We start from the raw sequence: 17,154 nt of genomic DNA on the forward strand, positions 1-17,154 counted from the left end.
AGCCCTCTGTGATCCCATTTGCCCCCATTCTGGTTTCAGTGTTCTTTCCTTTAGCTTTTCCTCTAATACAACAATTGTTCTATGTTTTAACTGTGTATTACTTGTCTCTCTTATCCAAAAAGACTGTAAAATCCTGAAGGACAGGGACTAACTTTTATCTTTCTAATCCCAGCACCTAGCAGAGTCAATAGCACATAAAAAGTGTTTTAAGCACTGTTTCTAAAATCACTCAATTAATTAATGGTAATGACAAGTGACAAATTTACATTTGAAAGTCCTCAATTATATAGAGTAAATGGGGAAATTATAGTATTCTATATATAATGATTAAAAGGGTTTTTGAACCAATACTACGTAGTCTATATTAAAAAGGAGTTGGTTATCACCACTATCAGTGCAGATGTAATAATAACACTTTGATTTAGTCATCAATAAGAGTTCAATTAGTATGTCAGAGCTCTGAGTTAGCTGGTTAGATTTAAAAGGAGTAGTGTGATTTTATTCCCTATGGCTCCTGTTATAAAGCAATCGATATTAAAGCCTCTAAAGATAATAAATTCAGATTATTTCTCTGGCTCTGTATGCTAGAGATAGATTTTTGATGACAGATACATAGGGAAAGATGATTTATAAAATAATTCATTGGAAATTGGCTGCACCTTGAAAGATCATCAGCGTATAAAGCCTAAATTTCCAATTGAAATATTTCATCAACTGAGAGGGGAGGGGATCAGAAAACATTCACCAAATCCCTAGCTGGATATATTTATGTGACAACAAAAGTCTGCACAATAGCTTTGGTAATATCTGATTATGTACTTCTTGTACTTTATTGAGTCTTTGTTCATTAGAGAGATGACTAAGAGCTTTCTCCTCATTTAAACACTGTACTGAGAAAGTAATAAGTTCTGGTTTTTCATGCATTTTTAATATAGAGAAGTATCTATCTTAACATAGAAGAAAAATGGTAATACCTAAGCCAAAAATGCCACCAAGTGCTCATTTTATGAATAATCCTTGTGACCAGAGTACTAAAATGGCCAAGTGGTAAGATGACCATATAATTTGTTATTCAAACTGGGCCATTTTTGAGAAGGAAAAGATGTCTTAATAATTATACTGGGGCAACCATCATAAACCAGCACTGTCCTAGGCAAACTATTATGTATGGTCATCGTATAGGGTAGGAGTTTCTGATTTCAGAAGCCAAACTTAATAGAAAGTGGCAAATATTTGCAGATAGAATGTTTGATAAGATCAGTGTCAGTCCCTATTTTCTCACTTCTATTTCTTAAAATGGTGAGTAGGTTGGGATGTGGGCAATGATAGGATGTCATTGAGGAGAATGACATTCCTCTCCCACGTACCTCAATGACCCTGGGAGGATGAGGGGCCAGCACAGATAACAAGACTACACCATAAGAGCTCAACCTTTCCAACATCCCAATCACTGGCTTCTGAAGGGAATGAATGTTCTAATGTAAAGACATTTGCTGTCTTTATAGCCTACTATAAAGACAAACTGCTAAGGGCTCACACTATATAGTATGGAGAAGGGTGCTTTGAAAACAGTTTTGGAGCTCAGTATTCAGCTTTCCTAGTATTGGAATCACAATATGCATAAATCTGAACTAGAAAGACTTTCTGTGGAAAATCCTACCGATGGTGTAAAGAAGCTACAAATTCATTGTCCACCTTCCTTTGGCCTAATAAAAGTCCAACTGACAGGGATCTAGCAGAATGATTTCCTTACCTCAAGAAGTTCTTAGGACATGTGGAATATCCTGAGAACTGCTTTAAGAAGCAGCACTTATATCTCCTATTGGAATCTGTTTGTCCCTACAGGAGCTGCTAATAGCTGTTTCACTTGGCATTACCCACAATACCTCCCAATGGCTCATAGCATGAATTACTCAATATTCTACTAAAAATTTCCATTTTGAAAAAATTTCTACAATTAGCTACAGGCTTATTTTCTAATGCCTGAATGTCACACCTGCTTGTTTTACCTCACATAGGGCTGCTAACAGCAAGGAGTAACGGCAGAGAATCAATGGGCATCTCTTTGAATACACCCTTCAGATGTCTGGTACATTTCGTGCCATTCCTTGTCTAGTTTGCAAATTCTGTTCTAAATATGACTCTTTCATTTTATTACTAGGGCCAAATTCATAAAATAACTGGAATTGGAAGAAAAACATGATGTTAATATCCAAACTGAACAACAGCAGCTCCCATTCTATAAAATCAAATGCTTTTTCTATTATATTTATGCTTGATTAACTACCCCTATCTGAGGCAAGCTGGCTGTTCCTCTGAGTGTGCAGTCCTTCTTTCTCTAGTTGGGTAGCAGATGAAGAGGGCACTTTGGATATAAGTTTAGGTTTGTATAATATCTCTGCTAAGTTAGGGAGAAAACATGTTAAACTGCTTCACCAGGAAATTTCCACTAGTTTCCTATCATTCAAATTTCTGAGTTTCTGGGACTTTTAACAAGAGCTCTTCTCCTAAACCATCTCCAGTCTCTATACAAGTTACTGTTTATTGATTATTCGTGTCTAACATCTATGTGCATGATGTGATGTCTCCATTAGAGAAGCCCAGAAATTCCATAGCAGTGAAGCGAAGGCTGAGCATGAAGCTTCATATCTTTTCTGATAAAGACACAACAGCAGATAAAGAAAGGAGACAAAAAAAAAAAAAAAAGAGTTTATATTTGTTTGTACTTAAATTACCAATATTCAAGAAAATAGGGAGAACTATTGGTTTTCCACTGGCCATGAAGAAAACAAATGAAATCTGTATTGCATTGCATTATGGCAAGCATAGCAGCCTGCTGCTTCTTAGTATTCTAAGGCAATGGGTTATATTGATTAAATTTGTTTTACAACTACAGTTGCTTTACTCTGATTTTCCTTTGTAGAGTCAGAGAACTTTACTAAGTCTGCCAAATGGTTTGCAGAATCTTGACCTAATTTTTGTTTTCATTTTAAAAGTTTATTTTATTAAAAATAATAATAATATTATTATACTAACTACAGTTTGTTGATCATTTATCTATTAGCTTTATAGGTAATTTCTTCTTTACTCTCTCACAATGACTTTATGACCGTTCTCATCCTAATTTTACAGTTGTGGAACCTAAAGGGCAGACAGGCTAAATAATTTTCCCAAGGTCATAGACCTGTTGAGTAGAGGAGCTGGGTTCTGAACTGCCTCCAAACTCTGTCTCTCACTTTTATCTCAGGTTCCACATCTACACATCATTGATTCCTTGAGGGAAAGACTCACGTACAATTCATCTTTAACTCTGCAGTATTCAGCCTGGTGTCAATGTCATTGAGTGAATTTTAAAAATTAAAAAAAAAAAAAGGCAGGAAAAAATCTTTAAATGTAAGTTTAACAAAAAAAAGTGTTACATGGACCTGACTCAAATAGGATTATGGCTCAGGTTGAGATGTCTGTCGGTAGTTGATATAAATGGTTTCATATTGCAATTTTCAATCTGATAAATGGTCTAGCTTGGGGATGGGAAGTATTGGGCAAAGCACAGTGCAGAATCATTAATACATAATCTTCTTCTCTACTTCTAGGGGGCAGTAGAGCTCTGTTTTACTTCTAGGAGGATTGAGGCTTCCCACCCTCCACTGTGACAAAGCAGGCAAACAAATCTGCAAGATTCGGACCACCTGGCAGATGGTCCAAGAGGATTGTGTCACTGCTGTTTCCTACTCAGGGAAAATGCAAATACGGGAGTAGTACCACTGAACAAAAAGCCCAGCTTCCCTTGGAGCAGCCCAATCTGGCCCCTCAATCATGACACCCAGAGCTCTAGAACACCCTTTGGCTTAAGCATGTGCCCTAGTCTCTATGCTAGTCTCTGTGTTCACACATTATTATAAAACCCTTCCTAGTCAAATATGAGGCTAAGTATCTGTTTAAAGACTGTGAAGGGCTTAATACATGTGATTTTGGAGGATAGCACAACAGATCTGGATCTTTCTCTGGAGTTTGCTGCTAAGATAGAGAAATGAACCAGCTTCTTAATCTAACCCACATCAAATGTAACTTGAAAATGTGGCCCAAATTTCTTCCCATGTATTTCTAAGAGCTATTCCAAGAGCCACAACCATCTTCTGAAGAAATTCTAGTGGAGTTTAAAGGGAAGTTAAAAGAATCCTCCAAATTTTCATCAGCCTTGCATTACCATGGCTTTAGTCTTTTTTAAGAAAGTCAGATTTAAGTTGGTGATAACTAATGCTTTGCCACAAAAAGTGTTAAGTAGAGCTGACACATATCCAACTTACCCAGGATCATCCTGCGCTCTGATACTTTGCCCAAAATTCTATCTTCAAAATGCACAATGGTCCTGAGAATCTGAAGATAATTCTTTTAGCCACCCAATCTCCTTCCCTTTTCCAGGCAAGTCAAAATCTGGCAACTCTAGTTTAACAAGCTATCATAATAATCATGCATACTTTTCCATTTAAAAAGTTCACTGACATTTCAAATTCTGTTTCTTTAAAATGTTCTTTTGTATGGGTTTTGCATCCTGAAATGCTCTTGGGCAGATTTTACATTAGTATAAAATGAGCTTCTAACTGAGGACTAATCCTGTATATAATTTTTTGGTAGTTTATCTTCCGAAGTCTGTCTGTCTTGTCTTTCTAATCTCTCCATCTCACTTCTTGGTGCCCAAACCCTCTGCTCCTATACAAGCAGCCACAGCAACCTTTTGCTGTCCTGGGTTGCCCACCAAGGGTAGGTTTGCTCAAGGCTGCGGGGATTCCTGGGACACAGGAGTTTCAGTGCTAAATCCAGGACAGTTCTGGGCAAACCAGGAGGTTTGGTCACTCTGTGCCACCAACTTCAGCCAAATTCAAGGTCTTCTTGTCCTCCTTCCTCTTACCCAGTTTTGAGAGTCTATTGCTATACTTTCTTCAGGTCCTGTTTGGTTTGGGTTACAGACAGTGAATACTTAAGTCTTTTCCTGAAAGGGAGAAGTGATACTGTCTTGCCTCCCAGTTGTTATGTTTATATTTTCAACAGTGGACTTTCTTGGGATACAATATCTTATCCCCAAGAAGACTTTCAGGCCTAAGGGTGGCTTGGGAAATTAATTGGCTAAACTTTCACACCAACTACGCTACCAACACACAGGATTATTGGTGAACTTCAGAGTATCTGTGACTCGAAAAGGGACGCCATAAATATTTTTCTCCACATGCTGTCCCAGTTCTTCACTTTACTGCCCATTAGCATGGGTTAAAGGAATAAAATTAAGAGAAGCCACAGGTTTATGAAACATTCATAAGTATCAGTACCCTGGAGAAAACTGTGCAAAGCCAGGTAAAAGGGAAACTACAGCTTATAAAAAGTAAGTTACAAGTTTCAACCTTAATTGGAGATTTGTCATTCTTCATCCTGGCGTACACACTTGAAGCTGAGGCCTGGGACAGAAGTCCCAGGTATGGAAGGTATTGTTGAAGAGTCTTGGTCAAGGTGATGTCGTTCTCCAGACTATACCTTCTTTCCTTGTCCACATTCTGTCTTGAGGTCCTGAAAAGAAAAAGAAAAGCTTGAATCCATCGCATGTTTGCTTAGCTTTGATGTACTGCCTTTTCCTCTGCCCAGCACCACTACGGGAGGATGAGAGTATCACATGTTAAGAAACGTGGCTTCAAGCAGCCCATGTTGAGAATGCAGATCATGTGGTCAAGCCCATCCAAGTCCAGCCCTCACTTTGTTATTTATTAGCTGCAAGATTTGAATATTTCACTAAACTTCGCTGAGCCTCAGTTTTCTAAACATATAAAGTGGGCTAAGGCTGATCTCAGAGCTGTTGGAAGAATGAACGCATGACCCCTAGAAGAGGACCTACCACTTAGACCTGTTCTCAGTTGCTGGCACCACTGACAGCCTAGGACAGTAAGTGAAACTAACATACAGGAAATGATGTGAGAACCCTGAACCGGACAGTATTAGCGGCAAGGTCAACAAGAAATCTGAGAGAGGTAGATAAAGGAGAAGCGGAGCATGAGAATGCATGCTGGGTGTAGAGATGAGACGGTCTACTTGGAAGAGGTGGCCATGAGAATTCGATAAATACAGCAGAAGAGGGAGAGCATTCTTATGGGGAAGAAAGGGAGGGCACAGGCAGCAAGGAAGGTAGAAAGCTGGGAAGGAGGGTGGCCCATGTGGTGGATTTGTAAGGAGCCCTGCCAGACTGGAGTGGAGCTCGAGAAGCAGAAAAAATGAGAAGTCAGCCTTTTATACATAAGGGGGTAAAGGTACCTAAAAGAGGAATTTGAAACCCAAGCATTACTACTTCCCTCCAGTGAAGGGAGGCATAGTGCAATATGGCAGAAAGAGCCCCAGAAATAGTTGGAAACCTGAAATTGAGCCGTCTTCCTATCACTTCCTTCTGTGGGACTTCTGAAATCTCAGGTGCCCCATATGTAATATTGTTCAGAGGTGCAAAAGGAATAAAGCAGTGAAAGCATTTGGCAAATGGTTAGGCACTTGTGGTGGGCAAAATAACGGCCCTTCCAAGATGCCTACATCTACTCCCTGGACCCTGTGTGTTAAGTCATATGGCCAAGGGCAATTAAAGCTGCTAATCAGTGGGCCTTAAGCAGGGATATTATCCTGGATTGCCTGGGTGGGCCCGGTGCTGTCACAAAGATTCCTGAAAATGGAAGAGGGAGACAGGAAAGGTAGTAAGAGTGATGAGATGTGAGAAGGACTGAACCCCCCATTGCTGACATTGGAGATGGAAGAGGACATGGGTCAAGGAATGCAGGCAGCCTTTAGAAGTTGGAAAAGGCACAGAAATAGATTCTTCTCCACACCTCCAGAAAGCAAAGCAGTCCTGCCAACCTCTTGGTTTTAGCCCAGTGGGACCTCAGTTGGATTCTTACCTAAAGAATTGTAAGGCAATAATTTTGTGTTGTTTTATGCCACCAAATCTGGTAATTTCTTACAGTAGCAACAGAAAAACAATACAGTGCTATATGTCTCCACATTGTGGTTACTGTGATGATTTTAAACCTATTTATGACAGATCAACATGTGTGGACAGAACATGCAAGGCAGGGGCGTTTGCAGCTGGAATGACAAAACCATGTGCTTGTTGTTTGCTTTATTTTCTACAGGGACCATGGACTCAATTTGAGGCTGGGTGTGGTATCCCCCAGGGTGTTTATAGAACGGGGACTGAGGTGGGAGTGGGCCTGTAGGAGCTAGGACATGGCTCCTGAAATCCAGGCATGCGATGACCAGACTAAAAGGCGAATCTGGGACACAATTTTAAACGTGAATAGAATGTAATTACCCTCCTGATCATGCTTAACGCTATCAAGTGAACTCACCTCCTGGCTTACCCAGGCCATCACTAGCTAGGTGAAGCCGTAACCAAAGGCACAGGGAAGTGATTTCTGAAACCAGCAGAAATCCACTGAGAAAGTCAGGGCAACAAGTACTTATAACAAGCACCTGCGTAAACAGATGTCAAACCTCATCAACCAGCCCATATTTAATCCTGAGGGTGGAGGTGTGGGGTGGGCCGGAACGGGGAAGAATGCCTTCAAGTTCCAGCTTCCTGTCTAGCTTCGCTGTCCTCTCCTTACTTATGGCTTGCCGAGAGCTAGCCAAGAGCGACAGGGGAGCTCTGGAAATAAAGAGCAGCCTTTACCTTGTCTTCCACCGCTGAACCCAGCCTCTGGACAGGCCCCTGTGCTGAGGTGACCTGGAGCCTCCCAATCTAGAGTTATGCCTTTGCTTTTATACACATCGCATTTCTCCTTAATAAGAAGGAAATGCAAATAGGGGGACTGATACACCAGCTGGGGTTAAAACTATAAAAAGCTCTTAGAATAAAATCCAAAGATTTAATAGACCTAGAGTTTTAATGGCTGGGAGGTACTGATCAAATGCTTTTGAATCCTGTTTGTTTGTTTTTTCCCGCATAATTGAGTGCCCTGTTTATGTCTATAAAGAAAGGCAAAGGTTACACTTAAAGAAACAGCTTTGTGTCCCACTTCCTGCTCTGCCCAGCCCTGGCTGCAGGTGTCCTCTATCCTCGCCTTGAATCCAGCTGCCTTCAGGAAGATTTCTGGGTTCCACCTCCTAAATCCACTTTTGCCACCAGAATTAGCCTCAGTGAAGCATCCCTTCAGGTCTGACTTCTGTTTCCTGCCCAGCCCTTTGCATTTGATGATCCAGGCCCTGCCTGGGCTCCTCCTGGCTTCCTTTACTCCCCGAATCACAGCCCCACTCCCCGAATCACAGCCCCAGGGAGGAGCTGGGATCAGAGCTGCTGAACTGGTCCCAGGGTGGGCAGCCACGCCTTTGGCTTTGTCTCCGTAGCACACATTCCTGATAGTGAATCTCCTAACTTTAGTGTCTTCTGGAATCTGGATAGGCTGAAAATTTCCCAAACCTTCAAGTCCTGTCTCCTTTTTGTTAAGCCTTTGGTTACGGCTTCACCCACCTAGTGATGGCCTGGGTAAGCTGGGAGGTGATAGCATTATAAGCATGATCAGGAGGGTAATTACATTCTATTCTCTCAATTTAATAAAATTTACATATTGTCCAAGGACAAAACATCTCTGTAAATGGCAAAATCAGTCAGTTGTTCCAACTATAAACCTGAGTCATGATTACTCTTGCTTTTCTCTTTTCTTTGGCTGGCATATACATCAGCAAGTCCTGTCAGTATGACCTCAAAAATATACTCGTCCTACTGCTTCTAGTCTTACATGCTTCATCTCCCAGAAGCCAGTGTGATCTTTTAAAAAAATTAATCAGATTGCATCACTCATTGCTTAAAAATCCAATCATATTCCATTTTCCTTGTCATTAACTTCTTGGCTCAAAGATGCCTTCCCTGCCTTCCAATCTAAGGTATACCCTAGTCACTGTTTATTACACCTTCCTAAGTTATTCCCTTTACATCATTCATTAGTAGGTGAAATTACCTTGTTTTTTCAAATATGTACTTAAATGATAGATATCCCTTCATTAAAATATTAGCTGATTATGAGAAGAAACTTTATTTTTATTGTTCATTTTTGTAACCCCAGAATTTCCAATGGAGTTTTATTCATAACAGGCCCTGAAAAAAAATGTGTTACTGAATGAATGAACTTATAGGATACATTGTTAAATTCTGGGGCTAATGTAGCATTATCTTAAAACACTAGTATTTCACATTATTAATCAGTTAAGCAATACTTTCTCCAATATTAGGGAAAGTATCTCTCTGACATCTAAAAGCTATTATCACTAAAAGTAAAGTTACCATAACAAAACTGGTTGGTATGGTATAATGGGAGTTACACAAATTGTGGATTTGCTTGAAAGGAAAAATAATCTTGTTTCCTTTTGATTTTTTTAAAGAAAATAAATTTTTTAAATTATATTAAAACATAACATTCAATCTCCACTGGACCTCTTTGACAACCACACATATTGTTTGTATAGAAAGGACATGATTTATTTTTACCTTAGTAAAATGTGTTCTCTGTATAATGGATACTCAAAAAATGCTGTAGTTGATTTCTGAATAATAAATAGTTATACCACCTAACATTTGCATAGCAATGTATGATTTTTTCTCATACTAAATTCATTTGATCTTTATGTAAGTAATAATGGATTTTGTAATCTGTTTTATTTCTTAATAACTGCCAGCAGTACCCTTGAGATTGAACAAGAATACCCCAGCCTACTACAAAGGGAAAATAATTTACATGATGCCAATATGTGGTATAGAAAAAATGGAATATATGAAAAACATAAGCTCATGTTTTCTTCAGTTTTTCCTATCTTTTCTCTGCTAAATTAGTATTCAAAGAGATTTGACTTCTAAATAATAATGGACTTTTCACTTTTGTTTACAAGTGTAACAAATACGATAAAAAGTTTTACAATAATTTTAGAAAATAAGCTGTTTTAATGAACAAAAGTGAAAGTCCCACAGCCTTCCAAGCACAAGGATAGGGCCTCAGAAAAAGCCATTAAAATTTTTAAAAAAACAGTAAAAGGGAGCATGGCTTTCAAGAAGCTGGATTCAGCTCTTGAAGAGTTCCTCAGAACTAATTTAAATATTCATCTGCAGCAGATGTGCATCTAAAATCACTGCATTCCAGGAGTTCAAGTCTTAGTGCATCCTGTGGACTCCTGAACAGTCACTTGGTCCGGCTCTCTTTTCATCAGGCGCATCTACTCCCAAGAATCTCACTATGGCAGGTAGATGCAGAGTAAAGAAAGAATACCTATGGTGGACACTGTGGGGTGTCACTTGGTTGCCTCTTCAGGCTCATCAACTCCCCACTAATCTCCCAAAATTGGCCTCCACAGAAAGAATCTGCCTCACCCAAATTTATGCCCCATCCCGGGGAGAGTCTACATCTAATGCGTGACCCGAAGGCCAGGCCTTCTTGCCTCAGCTGGGACCACTCTGAAGATGCATGCCAGTTCCACAGCTCCATGAGGAGGGATAAGGGCTACCAAGACCTTAGTGACTACTGCATCACTGTTCAACTTCTCCCTCTGCCACATCCTGTTTCTCTCACTCTCTCACAGCTGTTTTTCCCAAGATCACTGCCCTATAAGCTTCCTGCATGCAAATTTCAGAATCACAGAGTCTGTTTTCAAGAACCCAGCTAAGACGAGGGTCCTGCATACAACTGGGGTCATCCCTTTGATGAGAAGAAATCTTGCAGGGCGTGAGAATGAGTCCAGAACCTCCCACACTTGCAGAAGCTCCATTCAACCTTAAGAAGTAGGTATTCTCATCCCTATTTTATAGTTTAACTGAGACCTAGTTAATCAGTAAATAACATAGTGATTCTAGGACCAAGTGTTCTCCTAAAATTGGATAAACAAAAAATACACTTTTTGCCCAGTATAGAATTTAGATTCATCTGTGTTTCACAATCCTCAGCCACATTTGCCAACCTTAGAGTGGTACAGAGCAGCAGGATTAGATAGCCAGTGCAATGAGCACTTACACTTATTCACAGCATTAGCTATCTGCTGCCTGATTTCTCCAGGTCTAGGAACAAAGTTTTTTACTATAGGCTGTGTTTTAGTTTGTCGAAGGGCTGCCATTGCAAAATACCAGAAATGTGTTGGCTTTTATAAAGGGTATTTATTTGAGGTAAAAGCTCACAATTCCAAGGCCGTGAAAAGTCTAACTCAAGGCACCATAAGAGATGCTCTCACCAAGTCAGCTACTGTTGATCCTGGTGGTGGTGTTGCCACATGGTGAAGCAAGATGGCTGCCTATCTCGGCAGAGGTCTCTACCTTCCCCTCCAGAAATCTACCATCTCTTGGAGCTCAGCTGCGAACAACCAGGCATAAGGTTTGTCTCTTTCCCGGGTCTCCTATACCAGCCTTTGCTGTTCTGCTGTCTTCCCAAGTTTCAGCTGTAAGCTCTCAGGCATAGAGCAGGGCTGGTGTCCTCCTGAGCAACTCCATTGACCCATCCTTTTGGGGTTTGTCCTTAAGCAATCCTTTCTCACACTTTGCAGAACGAATATGCCAGCTTCCTTTTCCTCTGAGTCGCTGTTTCCCTTTTTTTTATTTTTAAAGATTTATTTTTTTTCCTCTCCCCTTCCACCCTCCCACCCCAGTTGTCTGTTCTCTGTGTCCATTTGCTGCATGTGCTTCTTTGTCCGCTTCTGTTGTTGTGAGCCGCATGGGAATCTGTGTCTCTTTCTGTTTTGTCATCTTGTTGTGTCAGCTCTCCATGTGTGTGGCGCCATTCCTGGGCAGGCTGCACTTTCTTTCATGCTAGGCGGCTCTCCTTATGGGGTGCACTCCTTGCGTGTGGGACTCCTCTACGCAGGGGACACCCCTGAATTGCAGGGCACTTCTTGTGCGCATCAGCTTTGACATGTGCCAGCTCCACACTGGTCAAGGAGGCCCGGGGTTTGAACTGCGGACCTCCCATGTGGTAGATGGATGCCCTAACCACTGGACCAAGTCCACTTCCCTGCGTCCCTTTATATCAGACCAGGCAAGAGGGTGGAGACTCAACTTGAATCGCTCCCTGATGACATCATCCAGTCAAATGGGTGTTACACCCACAGGAATGGATTAGTCTAAAACATAATATTTCTCTGTTTTTTGATTCATAAAATAATTGCAAATTGCCACAGGTTGATATGGAAGATTCTAGATGAACAATGAGCACATGGCTTCATAAATTGAAATGCTTTTTATTCTCTTTGTGACAAGGAATTTTGCAATGACCACATGGTGATCGCATCTTGTTGCTATATAAGCTCATTCATCATATACATATACACATATACAGGTATACCTCACAAAATATTTTTCCAGTTATTATTTTCTTAGTGAAATATCTCTCATTTTTACAATTTAATAACCAGGTTTCATAACACATACTTCTCTCTCTCACCACAGGGTTTTCTTTGCTGATATTTATAGAGGAAAAAATGCATTTCCTTTCCCCAAATTCAATGCTGTATTTTGAACATAATTATGTGCAGCAGAAGCCTCATCTCATATTCCAAACACAATGGTATTATGTCAGCATCAAACAAAAGGAGGGGTAACTGAGATTTTGCAGGTGCTAAATGAGGCAGCATTACTACAAATAAACTACCTAACAATCATATCAATTTTTGGTGAACAGGAAGCAATATTTTAAGTATTTTATATCCAAACATGACAGTTTGCTACTCATATGCAAGTCTTTACTTTTTCAGGAAATTTTTTGGAGTCCTGGGTGGAGGTATAACCCATTTTAAATTCCCCACTTAAAACAATGGGAAATAGGTTCTTAGTGTTTTCACATAGGACATCTGAGTTTCAAGAATGGATCATGGATATTAGGTGGAAATTACATAGATGTAATTTATGAAAGATGAAATTTACAGAAAATCTTTATATTTTTGTTTATCTCAATGAATAAAATGGTCCTGTTTTTGTTTCTAATGCTTTTTGAAGTCATATTGGCTCAGACTTAATAAGAATATAAATTATCAAGCACTTCAGTTTTCACGATCAAAACTATGGCTATCTTTCCTTTGACCATTTTTTAATGGATGAAATTTCATGTTCTATGTTGTCAGAGTATAATTTAACTGAAGTCAATTTACTTTTCTGGTATTTTGTCTATTTTTCTCACTAATTGCTAATCAATGCAGATAGAACCACCTCATAAATGTTCCTTTAAATTGTCTTATTCATCTTCCCTGTGTCTCTGTTCATGCTTACAGATTTGTTTGTGACACTGTAATATATTACAGTGATGAGAGTGTTCATCATTATGTTGGGCAACATTGTAGCAATTAACTTGCAAATTGACTTTTGCCCTGTAATTCGGTTTTCAGTAGGTCAAAAACTTTTTAAGTATACATTTTCTACTTCAAAACATTAAAAATATTTCACATTTTATACTACACTATTTGTTTCTTCCAATTGTGTGCAGTGACCTTCATGCTCCAAATAATATGAGATGCTTTACATTGTCATCCAATGCACAGAGGAAAAAAATCCACTGAATGAACAAAATCTTTGCACAGATCACACAGTGAACCCAGCTCCCAGTGCTTTTCTAAATGATCCAAACCTTATTTCAATAATCATTTCAGGCCCATTGAATTTTTCACTTAAAAGCCTCACAACCACTGTAACCCAATGCTTCCAGTTGCAGCCTTCTATAAAATTATTGCTGTTCATTATATACTGCTGGCATTGCTGGACATGTTTATGGTCATAGGAGACTTGAACATAAGGGTATGTTCTTTGTGTTTCAGTTTTTCGGTTGATCTCTTAAGTTTCTAGCTCTGTTCCACACATAGAATTTCTATAAATACCATTTTTGCTGATTTTCCATGTTGCCTGTCTTCCTGGCTTTCTCACACAGTACTCATTGTCAGTACACACTATGTATGGAAACAGAAGACAACAGCAGGTGGCAGGAGCTCAGGACTACTAACTCTGGGCAACTCAAGAACACAATACTGACAAGAAATCCCAGCATAAGACTGGGGATATTGAAAGCTAACTTCTAGTCTCCTCCCTACTTTCTAAATGGATAACTAGTTTTGAGCAAGTTATTTAATCTCTCTAAAGACCAAGTGCCTTGTAGGAAAAATACCAACAACTATTTCATTGGCCAATTGTGGGCACTAACAAAGCTATTCAATGTAGAATGCTCTAAAAATGCACTGTGGAATGAAGAAAGCAAGCAATATTCTTGGTTAGTGCATTTACCCATATCAGAATTCAAAAGTGTCAGTAGATTCATCCATCTTATTTTTCCATCCTTCATTTATTCAACAAATATTAACTGAATGACATCCATGCACAAAGCTCATGTGAGCGAATAAAGATAGGCTGATCAAGAAGCCAGGCACGGAGGAAGTTACAGAGAAAATGAAGAAAGTTAAAGTATAAAACTCATCATTGTATGTTGACCAGGGGTTCTTATCCTTTCTTGTTCCATGGACCCCTTTGCTATCAGGTGAAAACCACAGACCCCTTACTAAGTCCACACTACACTCTGTCTTATTTAATAAATATATCATACCCACACCAGCACGTCCCCACAAGAATAATGTTTTTTTGAATTTCAATTCAAGCGTAATCCTTGTTTAAGAACCTCTGATGTAGAGAGACTTAGAAGATGCAGATTCTTTAATTAATAATGGAATAAACCTGCTACTTTAACAAATCTTGGAAAGTTTAAAAACACCATATAAAAATGACAAAATGAAAAAGCCAGCTAAATACTTATTTCAAAAAGGATACAAAATTACAAATACAGATAATTTAGAAAAAATGCAAATGAAAAGACATCAAATTTATAGGATGATGTCAAATCTATATTCAAAAGAAGATGTATACATTCACAAGGTATCATTAATTTTTAAATAGGCAAATAATAACAAATGAAAAAATATTCAACTTGAAGATTTTTATAAAGAGGAATAAATGCAAGGTTAGAAAAAATTTTGTTAAAATCTTGTTAAAAGGGGGAAAAGAAAAATTAAGTTTAAAATGCCAAAGGGGTTATAACTATACATATACCAAATAGTTTTTAAAATTATAATAGAATACTATATACTATACTAAGTAACAAATTTGGAAACAGCTATGAAAAGGATAGTTTCCCACAAAAATATAAATGTCCTAAATTCACACAATAAATACTGCAAGCATATTTTACCAATAATATTGGAAGCCAATGAAAATTAAATCAGAGATTTACCTACAAAGCACGTATCATTTAGGAGTGAATCTGGGGGAAGATGGCAGAGTAAAAAGCTCCAGGAATCAGTCCCTCCACAAGGGAAATGATTCAACAGTTAGGAACTGTCTGAATCAACTATGTTCAAACTCCAGAGTCCAGTAGAATACTGTGGCGCATCCAGGGAATAGCATGAGGAAGAGGCTGGGAAACTACTAAAAACCAGTAAATTGCTCTCCCAACATGGCAGTCACCATTACCCATCCCCCACTCTTGCAGCAAGCAGCAGTGGGTTCTGTCCCCTGGCATAGTTTGCTGGTGTAAGAAGGGACATCAAAATCCAGTTCCCCGAGATCCAGAGGGGACATGGTTGGGTTGCTGATAACTGCTTTTGAACAGTTACTTCCTGGGGGCCTGGCTCTGAAGGCAGCCATTGTTCCAACCCAACCCTGACAAAGGAAGCAGGGGTGAATTAAAAACAGCATGCTTGTTCAGAGCTGCAGAAGATGGTTGAAGGGCTGCATTTACTGGACAGGTGTTGAGTCCGTAAAGATGTAAAAAACACAGTAAAACACAGTAAAACGGTGGTTTTTAGTTAGATTTGCTTGGTTTTCTTAGTTTCTGCCACTCAACCAAATCTCTGTTACATGACCAGCGTATACAAACTTAAGAAACAGGCAAATCAGGGATTAAATCTCAGAGCTAACATTTTAAAATAGTAAAATGTACAGTGTGCAACAAAAATTACAAAAAAGAAAGGAAAGAAGGAAGGAAGGAAGCAAGCAAGGAAGGAAGGAAGGAAGGAAGAAAACAGGAAACAGTTGCCCAAACTAAGGTAAAGTATAAGAATCCAAAAAACATGCATGAAGACCAGGCTTTGGGCATACCAGAAAAGACATTAAAAAAATTATCTTCAATGTGCACAAGGAGATGAAGGAAAACATAGAGTACAAACTAAAGGGTATCTTGAAATAAAGAACAATATGAAAATCTTAAAATAAAGAGATAGAAAATTTTTTTAAAGAACCAAGCAGAACTACTGAAATTGAATTCCACAATAACTAAAATGAAAGTTCCCAGGAGAGTTTCAGCAGCAGGTTGGATTCAGCAGATGAAAGAATCAGTGAACTCTTAGACAAGGTAATTGAAATGAGTCAGGCTGAGAAGAAGAAAGAAAAAGAATTATAAGGAGAGAAAACAGCCTAAGGAACCTCTGGGACACCATCGAGTGTGCCAATGTATGCGTTGTGAGAGTTCCAGAGGGAGAAGAAAGGGAGAGGGGCAGAGGAATAGTCAAAGGAATAATGATGGAAAACTTTCCAAATATAGCAAAAGGCATTTGTAAGCAGATCCAAGTGGTCCAGAGAACACTAAACAGGAAAACTTGAAGAGAAACATACCCAGTCACATGCTGGTCAAACTGTCAAATACAAAGGACAAAGAGAGGGTTCTGAAAGGTGTAAGAGAAAAGCAACATGTTCTATATAAGGGGATCCAAATTAGATTAAATGTCAATTTCATATCAGAAATTATGGAGGCAAGAAGGCAGTAGGTAGACATAACTTAAAGGGCTGAAAGAAAATAATTGCCGTCCAAGAATTTTATATCTGGCAAGACTTTCTTTCAAAAATGAGGGAGAGATTAAGATATTCCCAGCAAAACTTGAGGGAGTTCATTCCTACTAGACCTGCCCTACAAGTCATACTAAAGGGAGTTCTTCAGCCTGAAAGAAAAGGACACTAGACAGTGGTTCAAAGCAGCATAAAGGAATAAAGATAAAGGTAAAGGTAACCTTTTGGGTAATTATAAATGCTGATAAAATTGTAATTGTATTTTTTGACATGTCACACCAATTCTTATTTCCCATAAGTGCTAAAAATATAAATGCTAAAAGTAATGATAAATCTATGATTTAGGACATAAA

General features: G+C 39.0%; 1 protein-coding gene across 4 annotated transcripts in view; it reads right to left on the reverse strand.

The window, feature by feature from the left end:
* Window positions 1-17,154, reverse strand: part of PTPRN2 (protein tyrosine phosphatase receptor type N2) — a 1,274,829-nt gene that overhangs the window by 755,887 nt on the left and 501,788 nt on the right. For all 4 annotated transcript variants that reach the window (XM_058297618.2, XM_058297617.2, XM_071215383.1 and 1 more), the window contains one exon: window positions 5,397-5,559. In XM_058297618.2, coding sequence (XP_058153601.1) covers window positions 5,397-5,559 — 163 coding nt within the window. The remainder of the gene's footprint in view (window positions 1-5,396; window positions 5,560-17,154) is intronic.

Source organism: Dasypus novemcinctus, chromosome 5 (genome assembly GCF_030445035.2).
Source record: "Dasypus novemcinctus isolate mDasNov1 chromosome 5, mDasNov1.1.hap2, whole genome shotgun sequence".
Lineage (NCBI taxonomy): Eukaryota > Metazoa > Chordata > Mammalia > Cingulata > Dasypodidae > Dasypus > Dasypus novemcinctus.